The 12,964-nt window shown below is 34.1% G+C and overlaps 1 protein-coding gene across 6 annotated transcripts in view; it reads left to right on the forward strand.

Moving 5' to 3' along the window:
- LOC149793753 (E3 ubiquitin-protein ligase CBL-B-like) overlaps positions 1-12,964 on the forward strand; it is a 149,843-nt gene that overhangs the window by 74,092 nt on the left and 62,787 nt on the right. For 4 of the 6 annotated variants that reach the window (XM_089967730.1, XM_089967731.1, XM_089967734.1 and 1 more), the window contains exons 7-10: positions 603-662; positions 2,844-2,977; positions 6,342-6,451; positions 12,657-12,686. In XM_089967730.1, coding sequence (XP_089823856.1) covers positions 603-662; positions 2,844-2,977; positions 6,342-6,451; positions 12,657-12,686 — 334 coding nt within the window. The remainder of the gene's footprint in view (positions 1-602; positions 663-2,843; positions 2,978-6,341; positions 6,452-12,656; positions 12,687-12,964) is intronic. The other 2 variants (XM_089967732.1, XM_089967736.1) reach the window with 1 other exon arrangement.

Genomic DNA, 12,964 nt, shown 5'->3' on the forward strand with positions numbered 1-12,964 from the left:
TGCCATGAACATACACCTCTGTAATCTGATTTCCCCTGCAGAACTGAAACTTCATGAAGAGTCCCACCAATAATCTGGTTTCCTCTACAGAACTGAAACTTCCCTAAATATGTTCTTCTGTAACCTGCCTTCCTCTGCAGACTGCCACATATTTTGATCCCTAACAAGCTATTTAAATACTGATCAAACTTTTCAATACCAACTATGTTTGCTGCCTGCCTATTCTGCTCTATCCTCTCAGTATATTATTTTCCTCAAAAGCCAAGTTCATATTTGCATCTATTGGAAATGGGAAGAAGCTTCATTATCTGCAGGACACAAGTTTTATTGTGATAAATTTTAAATACATGTTGCAAAAGATATTACTTGTACTCCCTATCTGTTGGGAAAAGAAAATATCCTTCACAGAATGCATGGAACCATGGTAAATTCACTCTGATAAGAATAATCAGCATCACTTGGAACAAGATTTTTAATTTTGATATACCTTTTATGTGAGAATAAATTAAAAATTTTATTTACATACTCAATCACCTTTTAGTAACAAAAAGAAGTGAAAATAGTTTTCGTATTATTCATAGCAGCGCTATTGTAATTTGCAGGAAACCGATAAATCTCCAACAAACAACCTTCAGAGTTTAACTCTTAATCCAAAGGATAAGGTAAGTCACTATTCATGCCCTTGTTTTGTTGTTATGCATTTAGTTATGGTGGTTTTTTATTCTGACACCTGTCCCAGCTGATAGCATGCCACATGTACCATGTACACTCACTTTTATGTCGGTAGAACAAACAACATAGACCCTGATTTGCTGATGCAGTATTTGACAGAAGATCTTGGGCTATTATATTTGCTTTTTGACCAAACTTATAAGTGAGTATATTTAGTAGAATTTTCCAGTTGTGGTAGCTGTTGTTTTGGGTTTAATGCCATTTCTCAGTATTTGACATGAAAATATCTTTTCATTTAAGTTTTTATTAGACACATGATATGCATGTCACATGTAGGTTAAATGTTCCTTTTTCAAATCTAATTTTGAGCTGTTTATATTTAGCATGTCTAATACATCAGTCTAAAATGAAAGAAAAATATTGTCAAAAGTTATTCAATATTACATATGTTGGACATGACTGATAGACCAAACACACATGTGGGTGGAGACTCCTCAAAACCGAAACCTCAGTATACCAGAATCTCCTCAAGACTGAAATTATTTTCTCCTGACTTTTTCCTTCTTTATTATCGTCATTTTTCCCACAGTAAACTTAAAGCCTATCAGCTCTGGGTACTGAAACAGATTTCAGTCCCAAACTTCAGTTTTGTGCTTTAAAAAATCCCATAACACTGATACTTGGAAATACATTTTAGCTGCTAAATTGCTGACAAGGGTAACTCCGATGACCAGGAGGGTGAACTTATGTGGCAGTTTTATGAAAACAATCAGGATGATAATGAAAGTGATGAATATCATGACAAGAGTGAATGTTCTGAGCGACATGGTAGTGATATGACATACCCTGAAACCACCTGGTAGTGATATGACATACTCTGAAACTGCCTAGTAGTGATATGACATACCCTGAAACCACCTGGTAGTGATATGACATACCCTGAAACCACCTGGTAGTGATATGACATACCCTGAAACCACCTGGTAGTGATATGACATACCCTGAAACCACCTGGTAGTGATATGACATACCCTGAAACCACCTGGTAGTGATATGACATACTCTGAAACTGCCTAGTAGTGATATGACATACCCTGAAACCACCTGGTAGTGATATGACATACTCTGAAACTGCCTAGTAGTGATATGACATACCCTGAAACCACCTGGTAGTGATATGACATACCCTGAAACCACCTGGTAGTGATATGACATACCCTGAAACCACCTGGTAGTGATATGACATACCCTGAAACCACCTGGTAGTGATATGACATACCCTGAAACCACCTGGTAGTGATATGACATACCCTGAAACCACCTGGTAGTGATATGACATACCCTGAAACCACCTGGTAGTGATATGACATACCCTGAAGCCAGCTGGTAGTGATATGACATACCCTGAAGCCAGCTGGTAGTGATATGGCATACCCTGAAGTTTGAAATCTTATAAAGACATTAAAAACTTTTCAGTTGCTAATGATGCCCATTATTTAGCTGTGGCACAAGAAATGGAGTCGTTAACACAGGCCACATTAGTTACAGAATGTTGCCTTCGTCAAGCCAGGCTCTTGAACTGTGACCATCATGAACTATACAGAAATTTTAAACATTGTGGAGTATAAGTCATAATTCCAATTGACTTATGGTAAAGTTATCAAAGTACTCTATCCCATTTCTCAGATGTTTCTTGTGATGAGGACTATATTTCTATGTGGAGCAACTTTATTCATGTGACTAGATATGATTTTCAGTAGGAACATATATTGTTCAACTAATTCTTCAGTGAATGCATGTATTTAAAATAAAATATAAAAAAACAGCTTTCTTAATTTTGTGACCTCTTACACAAAGAAACACTGATGCTGTCATAATTGCATTGTCTCTTGTTACATAGACCTTAGAAAGAAAATGTTGTTCACATCTGCAAAATCCTCAGTAAACTGAAAGAAATTTTGGGTCCCAAGGGTGTGTAATTCACTCTAATTTGCTGGACACTGGGTTATTGCCATGCTATGTATTCATGCCTTTGTGACATCATTAGTTGTTACCATACATATTCAAAATGAAAAGTATATTTTGGATTCATTAAAATAGACAAAACACTAGAAACTTGATAAATGCATTGGATACATTCCACGTCATGCTTACTTTCTATGTACCTGCAGATACGGGATAAATCATCTCCTTTTGAATCCCCAAATATAAATCGCCGTGACCTTCCACCACCTGTGCCACCGAGGCGGTCATCTCCAATTCCATCACCTTGTGTATCCCCAACAAGCTCCCCCAAACCTCCAAGGTAAGCCTGTATGTAAATTCACACGCATTCCTTAACCCCACTGAAAGAAGTTTTCTTTACCAGAATGAGGATCATGTAGTTCTTACCTTCAAATGAAGTCAAATTTGTAAACCTCATTCAGCATGTTCATGATATGTAATATGAAAATATAGGAATATATGATTGGCTACATTCAGACAGCTGGTGGAACATGATTGAATAGGTTTTTTTTGCATGTGAAATAAAACCTTTTATTATTCTCCATCAGTTACATTAGCCAATCACATTAACATTAGAAAGTTACTGTCTTGTACCTCAGAATCAAGCCCTCCCAGAGAGATGGAAAAAAAAATTTCCATCTACAAATCATATTAACAAATAGTAATAACTCTTACCGATTAAATCTCTTTTTTTCTGACTTGTGGCTACCTGTACCTGGATGTTACCAGTTTAAACTTTCTCTTTTGCAACCATGAAAAGTTCATCGTACATTTATAATCAATTTCAACCATCCATCATTTATTGTCAGTGGTATAGTTGATCAAAAGGTTGATATACCTGTTGCATATAAGATTTGCTTTTTCCCAGTTAATTCTTATTTCTGCACTTTTATACTGGTCATTACTGTACATGTGATTTCAGTTGGTAACAATAATGATTTCATTGGTATAATTGCAGATGTTAGAAAACAAAGAAATGGATAACTTTAGTGTGCCATGGTAAAATAAGCATAGTAACAGAAATGATCCAGATGTTAAATATATTCATACATATGTTTGGGTATTTTCTGTTCTGAACTTATCTTTCTATCAATGGTGAAATCCAACACCATCAGTGTAGCATCAACCATTTGGTCTTTTCTTGTTATTTCTCAGGCAAAATGTTCCCTGTCTGCAGTTCCATTGTTTCACTGTCAAGCAGATCATGGATCTTAAGCTTTGATCAGACAGGACCTGTCATGATTCACGGCAGAAGTTATCTCATGAAGAGATAATTGAGACGGTCACTTCATGCATGTGAAGCAGTTCATGTGATTTGTTTTTTAAAAATATTACTTTCAATCACATTTGCTGCAGAAAACACCAATATATCTTGAAAAAGCATTGATAATGAAATGTTAGTGCCTTTGCTTGATTGTTTACGATCATGCAAATTGATGTTTCTAGTCTGACCCTGCTATAGCACGCTCCATTATAACATGAATTCGGCTATCACACAATCATGGCGTGGCTCCCAGAATTTAATATACATGTATTTTCTCATACATGAGCAAACCATTTTTTCTTTCTTAAAACTTTTTCAAAAAGTAACATGTAAAAAGTTTATTATCATATTGGGGAAGAGATAACATATGAAATCTAGAATAAGACAATTGTGGCATGGCTCCTGAAATTTCAAGTACATGTATTTTTCTTGTATACGAAAAAATATATTTTCTTTTTTAAAGTATGACAAATAATGTGCAAAGTGTTTCTTTGGGGATTGTGCTGGGCTTCACTTGTGTCGCAAATTGCAATGTTTTTTTCTTATTGGTGACAATACCATCTGATGATTTTTTGGGCAACATTGTTGGCTATTTCAGTTTGTATATTCATGCATTCATGGGTTTGATGTTGCGCTGTTCAGAGGTACTATGAAAGGAAGCTGCAAACTTTATATAAAATGCATTGGAATCTATTGATTGTTACATAAACAAATTTTTTATTCATATTGACAAATCATCTTAACAGTCCATTGTTATATCATAACCCACTTATGCTGATATCTGCCCTTATTACTGTATGCTGTGAGATCTCCATTTCTGGGGGAGTTGGCAAGTACAATCCCGTATCTTTTCACTCATATTATTAAATCGTTCAGACCTGTAACATTTTCTGTAGTAATCCCTGTCAGAACAGAACAGCTGTCTGTCCATGTTCTGTTCACCTTTTTTTAAATATATGATGCATGCTTGGCAGGCAGTTCAACTCCGCTACCAGAAATGTCACCCCAAAAAAATAAAATTTACAAACAGTGGAAATCTTCTTGGTCTATCCAACAGTCATGCTACCAAACTAACTACAACTGACCAACCTTTGAAGGCAGGAGGAGTTTCTGCTACAATATTCCAAACAATGGCTAATTTCTTTATTTTTTAAATGTGACCCAGAAAATATAATTTTGTTGTAACTTCTAAGAAAACTGATTACTTTTGAAGCACCAATCACTCTGTTTAAATACTAAGCAAAAGAAGAAGAAAATTTAAGTCTCGGGTAATGTTGTGCAATTTTTTGATGTCGCCACAATAAGAAATAGGCATTATAGTCCTCCAAAGCTGTCCTTTAGCAGGGGCATCAATAACACATGCACCCTTCGTGAAAGAAAGCTGAATACATTTTGGAACTAAAACAAAGAACTTTTCTTCATTGGTAGTCAGTACCAAACTTAAATAAAAGCAGTGGAATCTGTTGAATTGTTTTGCATTTCCAAAGTGACTGGAACACATTTATATTGTGTCATGAATATTTCTTTTCTGAGAAAAATGTTTATGCTTACGGTCGCTACCAATGGTGGCATAATACAAATTAAATTTCCAATCTTTTGAAACCATATATATCTGGCCATCAGGTTAATTGAAGATGGGGTATCTCGCAAAAATATTGTTAAACGTTTTAATTTGTTCACTCGTTTTAAATTCCCCATTATTAGCCTCATCCCTTGGGTAGCCTCGGCAAAGGATAGCTGTCTCAGGCTGACCAAAATCAAGGCTAATTTAAGTACATCTACATGTAGCATGTAAAAAACTATAGCCACGTGCTACTGGTGACAATATCATAGTGAATTGTTTAGTACCACTGGATATAAATCAAACAAGGACTACCATTTTTTTTTCATATATGTGTTCAAGTTTTCTAGCAGGATGTGACTGATACATTAATTTTATATTAATCTATATTTGAATACATTGATTTTTTTTTATATGCATGTACAGTACATAACGGATTAAGGATTATATTCAACAAATGTAAATTGTCAATATACAAGTGTAATTCAGTCTTCACTTAATCAAAAGCATGTATTTTTTCGACTGCTTTTATTACACTCCCCCACCATTTTTTAGGTACATGCATCATTTCTTCAGCTAACTGTTCTGGTTGGTTATAACATGGTTCAGTCTATAACATGGTCAGATTCTATGGACCCCAACCATCATGTTATAGCAGGGTCAAGCTTTATCTGTTATATTTTGGTTTTTCCTATTATTACAATGGCTTCAGCTTGTATTTTTTAATTTTGCCAACATTCATATGCTATTTTATATTCAAATGCACTGCTTGTACCTTATATGCATGAATAAGAAATAGTTTCTGTTAAGGTTACATTTTTTTCATTAACTTTGTTACAGGAGGCAGTTGCCCCCTACTCCACCCCAGGAGAACAGTAAGTCAAATGACAAATCACAAGGCAAGCAGTTGTCTCCAACACAGAAAATTCCTGCTGAGAATAAGGATTCAGGTAAGAGACAAACATAATGGCACTTTCACCTTTACAAGGAAGTGTTCTTTTGAAAAAGGTTAGCTGTCCTCTTTATTTCAGTTTTTTAGAGGTGAAATGTCAGGGTTTGCTTCTTGACAGATTTCCAGCTTTAGGTTTATGATATTTTTATAGATCTTTTCTTTTTCTTTTACCTTTTTTTTGTTTCTACTTCATGTTTACATTTTTTGGAAGGGTTTATTTCTCTAAATTATTGCACAATCAATTTTTCCACATTTCTTACATTAACTCTAGTTGGCACCATATGTGAAACAGTACTACATACGTGCCTTTCTTTTCCATTGATATTTGCTACCTCGACTTTGTGTCTGTCTGCGATACAGACTTCAGGGCATCATCCGTGGGACATAGTTGGTGTTTGACATTTGTTGCCTTAGATTTGGTATCTGTAGGTTGCACAGACTTCAGGGCATCATCCATAAGATGTAGTTTGTGTTTGATATTTGTTGCCTTAGATTTGGTATCTGTAGGTTACACAGACTTCAGGGCATCATCCATAAGATGTAGTTTGTGTTTGATATTTGTTGCCTTAGATTTGGTATCTGTAGGTTACACAGACTTCAGGGCATCATCGATGAGATGTAGTTTGTGTTTGATATTTGTTGCCTTAGATTTGGTGTCTGTATGTTTCACAGACTTCAGGGCATCATCCATAAGATGTAGTTGATGTTTGATATTTGTTTCGCTATTATACCTCTAATTCCAGACACATTATCATCAAATGCTTTTGCAATCTGCATTTAGATACAAGTCCTAAAAATCTTTTGTGATTTATACAGCCTGACTCTTGTCTTAGTTACCATGGAGACTACATGATTTTCTTTGAATGGGATATCATTAGACTGCAGTTTAATTTATTAGTGAATGATTGCACTATTGGAACTTACGAGATTAAGGGGAATCATTATTTGAATGTTGTGTCACTTAATATGGATGATTACCCAGGCAGCCTGCGTTCATTATGTCCCATTGTTATGTCTTATTCTAAGAGTTATCTAACATCAGAACTCCTCGCTATGCACCCGGTATGTGGGGGGGGGGGGGGGTATATAGCTATGTCCAGTTGTCTGTCTAATAACATTTTCATTTCCAGAGTAATATTCTCAGATTGTTCAAGGTATTCAAACCAAACTTGATATGCATTAAGCAAATTGCATAGCGGTCCTTGCTCCTACTTGGAATTTTCCATAGTAGTACTTATGTTACTACAGGTAAAACCTGTTATAATGTGGTTCATTATAATACAATTCCACTTATAATGCAGTGGCAGCATGGCTCCCATTTTTTATTTAAGGTGACCTCTCATTTTAACAACCTAAGTACAGGCTATCAGAAATGCTGATTATTTGTATCCCTAGCCGATTTTTAATCCCAGCACTGCATTTAATGTTGCCTTAACTTTAAAAAAAATTTAAAACATATTTCAATGTTATATTTGTTAATTAAGATAAAGAAAGGCTATCAAGTTCAGACAAGTTAAAAGAATTTTGAATACAGTTGGCACTGTTTAATGTTTGGAGGAAGTAAAATGTAGCTAAGTTTTTACATTTTCCTGGAATTTGTTAACATGATCATGCTTATATGTTTTTCTTTGGACCCCAAGCATCGCATTATGTGTTTTACCGGTATGGGAACAACTATGTAGCATAAGTTGTAAACAAAAAGCTAAGTGGTCAAAGACACTCCTCTTTACAGAGTAAGCACACATCTCACCTCTCTCCACATGAGTTTACGTCTCAGCTTGACCAGCATGGGTATATGTGAAAGCTTGCCAATAGCTTCTTGTGATTCCTGGGTTCTTACTGTGTTGTTCTTTTCACAAATATACTGGCTGCCATACATAACCGATTATGTGCTGAAAAATGGTGTAAAACTCTACAAAACCAAACCAAACTCATGTTAGTTGAGCCCACCTTTTATTTCGAAAGTAAGAAACTATCATTGGGGTTAATCCAGGGAATGGATGGACAGATGGAACTGCACAAAGATGATAATGTGATCACTGTCAAGTTTCCAGTAAGGCAAGTTCAACAATAAATTTACAGTTCTAGACCATAGGGTACTATCATAAATAGTACAGCAAGAGTCATCGAAAGAGGACATATAATCCCAGGTCCCCATTGAAGGTAACTGCCCCAGCTTTATACTACTTATTCTAGTACCGTTTAGGCTAGTGCTCATATTTTATACACTGTTTATACAACATTTTGTTTTCTTGGTAACATAAAGGCACCTATTGGCAACTTGGATGACATGCATACCAAGTTTGATTGAAATGAATAGTTTGAGAAGTATGTTTTGGAAATAAAAATGTTTACAGACAGTTATATGTAAGGGGAAAAAAGTTGAGAGTGCTTAGTCCTGTTTCAAAAGACCATTAAAGTTTGTGTACAAAATTGTTGTAAGTTTGGTAGAAACATTTTGAATGTCAAAGAGAGGCTTTTGCATAATCAACTCTCTAATCCAAGAAGTTAGATAAATTGCACCTTAAATTGTCATGGAGCACCAGCAGGATGGACTTAAGAACTAGGGCAACCAAAATGATAACAACAAAACAAAAAAACAAAATCCCCTGATATATTAACCATATTGAATCAAACTAATGTAATATTTTTGTTAAAGAAGGTAGCATGCATGAATTGGGGTGCGGTTTGGGGCAGGAGTTGCAGAGCTACATCAGTAATATACAAAACTGACTTAAGCCAGATATTTTTATTTCTATATATCCAGATCTGCCAGCACTTGCAGTTTTGCTGTAATTATTGCTGAGATGACTCATAATTTATCGATGTAAGGAAAAATAGATACAAATATGATCATAAATCACTTCTACCAGAATTGTTATAGAAATATGATTCATTAGAAACAGGAACAGAGACCAATGGAAATAGTATACTGCTCGCTCTATCATGTCATTGTGTCCTATCATGTTGATGTGTCCAATGAAATTCTGTGCAGCATCAAGTTGAAATAAAATCTTTTATATATGTTGTGGATAATACCAGTGTAGAATTATTTGTTTCTTTTTAACTTTGTATTTTAAAGGTTCTTAAAAAAGACATATTTTGGGGTTTTGGTTGACAATGCATGAAAGAATTCTTATTAGTGGTTATTAAACATTATTAAATTCAATTTTGCAAAGATTCATAGATGGCTATGATGATGATCGGTTATTTAAGACAGCATGCATAAGCATAATGTGTGCAAATTATGACAGCTTCATATGAAAACATGCTGGGCTAGATTTTTATTTGTCTTTTTTCTTCTTTTGACATCAAGAGATTCTATATCACTCTGACAGGAATGCCTCTCAGAATATCAGCACTTCCTGACCCTGACATACTGTATACTGAGTCACTTTACTGCCATGATTTGTGATGGAATTTAAGTAAAGTTTGTAAATTTGATATATCACTTGTTTATAATTTATTGGGATAATGAACTAAGTAAAATGTAAAATTAGGCATATGAATGTTTACATGCTAAAATTTGTTCACAAACGACATGTAAAAATATATTTTAAAATAGCATTCTTAGAGAAAGACTAACTCTACGGTATATCTTCAACTCAAATTGAACATCTCTAAATTTCATTCTGTCATTCTCAACCAACAAAACAAAATCTTGTCACTTACACCAGCCTTAGAGTTGCCATAAAGTTACAAAAAAATTATGGCAAACTTACCAAAAACGTATTTGTAATTTTCATTCATGAAACGCGTGTAATCACATCCAAAAGTCCATTTTAAAAAAGTTAAGAAAATCTTTTGGTTAGGTTCTTTTGTAAATTGCGTCCATGGGTACTTTCAGTGGGAACTTTTATATAAGTAGAGTACTTGGATATATATATATATATATATATATATATATATATATATATATATATATATATATATATATATATATATACATATATATATATACTATTTTGTGAGGATTTTGCCATAAAAATGCAGATATGGTCTCATGCATTGCAGATAATTAATAACATTCGCATTAGTAACATCAGTTGAATAAGGACAGACTAATATCAAAGTTTTTTTTGAAACAGAAGTTTTCTTAAAAGTTTGATTGATAGCTTCATAATTTTTTATTTGTCACCTTAATGATAGTACTTAAGATCTAATTCTTCTAAATCATTTTTATTTAATTTTGGGGTAATAATTATACAGAGGAAGAGTCATCTACAGATATAGAAGTGACAAAACTCCCCCATGTCCCCCGCTTATGTAAAGATTCCTACGGAATGTACCCAAAGTTAATCACTAGCAATTTGGATGCTTGTACTTATACTTTGTTTCCTTTGAAACATAAGAAATATTGAATGTGGAAAATTCTAAATATCAGAAGTCACCTCTTTGCGGTTTATTTGATATGTGTACTGAGTTGGATTGAGATTCCTTGAACTGATTGAGACTTATGTTTAAAAAAATTGAAATACTTAATGGCCAGACAGATAGGTCGACATAGTTATGGCCAATCAGACAGGTAGACATTTGCATAGCTTTATCCACCAGTATTGTGTACCTGTGGAATAAAAATATAATCTTTCAATCCTACTTTAGTAGCCCTGTTATTGGCATAAGTGTTCGATATTGCACTAGCTATGGTAAGCCAATGGGAAATGTTTCAGTGACACATTTTTGGGATTGTTTTAACATGATCTCTTGCTTGTGTCATACTTTGTCATGATGTAGTCCTATAAGTTATTATGTACTGGAAGTAAAACAATAAGATGGAACCAGCTATATCCCTTACTCCACCAAAATGATACTGACATCAATAACTTCTCAATAGCAAAATTCATATGCAGTAGGAGTGACAACTTGCAAGATTTCAACTTGCAGAAATTTCTCGTTAATGAGATCCATCTGATATTCTGTTTAATGTTTGTAGTGAAGACTAAAATTATAATAAAATTATTTGTAAAACAAAAAAAATTAAGACTCGTAATCAGCTAAATGATTGGCATTAGAGTTAATTAAATTACTTAATTTTCAATTAATATTAAAAGGCAGTGAAACCAATACTTTTGATTCATTCAATTTCAAGTTACCATTCATGCGACCACTCGTGTGTGTGTGTGTGTGTGTGTGTGTGTTTTAAAGTATAACAAAGATACATTGAATGTTTCATTTAGTAAGAGGGTGAATGATGGATGGATGGATCAGCTAATGGACGGAAGTAAAAAGAATATTGAAACTGAAGAATTCCTGATAGCAAAACGATCATCCTGACCACTGGTCCGATGTTTGAAAAGTTTCATTGAGATGTTTTGAATAATTTTTTAATCTACTAAGAAAATTGTTTTGTGAATGGTGGATGGATGGATGAACAGTAGCCACAATTGTGCGTTATGAAAATGGCATTACATTAAAACTGCATGTAATAGCAGAGACATTACCGCCAAAATATCAAAGTATGTCTGCCATTGTACAACCTCACAAAAGTGCACTAAAGTAAAATGCTTTCAATGACTAGATAATCAGTGAAGGCATCAATTGCAGTACATTAATAAGTGCTTGATTATTGTAGTTCTATAAATCAAGCTACTTTTATGATCAGATGGAACTTTGATATCAATGTTCCAGGTTTCATCAAACTCATGACAAAATGACCTGTACACAAATTTTACATGATCACTTTCAAGATGAGTTTCATTAAATTTAACATGAATTTGTACAGTCATGCATTCTGGAGAAAAACTGTAAATGTAGCAAATTGTCTAATCAAAAATGTACTAACTGCTGATAGCAAAAGGTACTTGTAGGTCACAAGTCTAATACATGTACTCTACCAAATTTTGCAGAGACATATTGAATGGTTTTAGAGCTCTGGAATGGTAGCAGAGGTGTGATGGATGAATGGTGAACAAATAGACAAAAACATTTAGAAAAGAGTTCAGGAATTAACATGATGCATAGCATTAAAAATACATTCATCCACTATGAACTATTTTATCACTGATGTCAGTATGTGCCTTTGGATGTTTGAAATATCACAGATTTACCTATTGAAAGTTCATTGTGATTGGGGATGGTGGCAAAACAGAAAGGATTCAAGCAATTGTTTTCCGTTCCCATACATCATTATTATTGGAGGCTATACAAGTAATAAATGTACATTGTTAATTATGGAATACGTTTTTTTTTAACATTCAATTCAGTGAGACATAGCACCAGTTGCCCATTAGAAGGTATGTTCCAATGCATGTTGAAATGTATAAATACTAAAACATCCCGTTGCTGTATTTTGAAATGTATTATGCTTCAGACCTCTTTATAAAGTGTAGTTAGCACTGGGTTAAATCTTTCTGTCACATACTTTGCTTGTATTTTTGCATGATCCAATGGAAAATGGGGAAAAGAGTGCTATTGCAAATTTTGATGCAAGAAAAAGCCAGATATTATACAGTTCAGTCTTTTAGATCGATATGCATGCTGGAAATATCTGATGAACTTGTCAGATAAACAT

The sequence above is a fragment of the Sinohyriopsis cumingii genome, chromosome 8 (genome assembly GCF_028554795.1).
Source record: "Sinohyriopsis cumingii isolate HCF-2022 chromosome 8, ASM2855479v2, whole genome shotgun sequence".
Lineage (NCBI taxonomy): Eukaryota > Metazoa > Mollusca > Bivalvia > Unionida > Unionidae > Sinohyriopsis > Sinohyriopsis cumingii.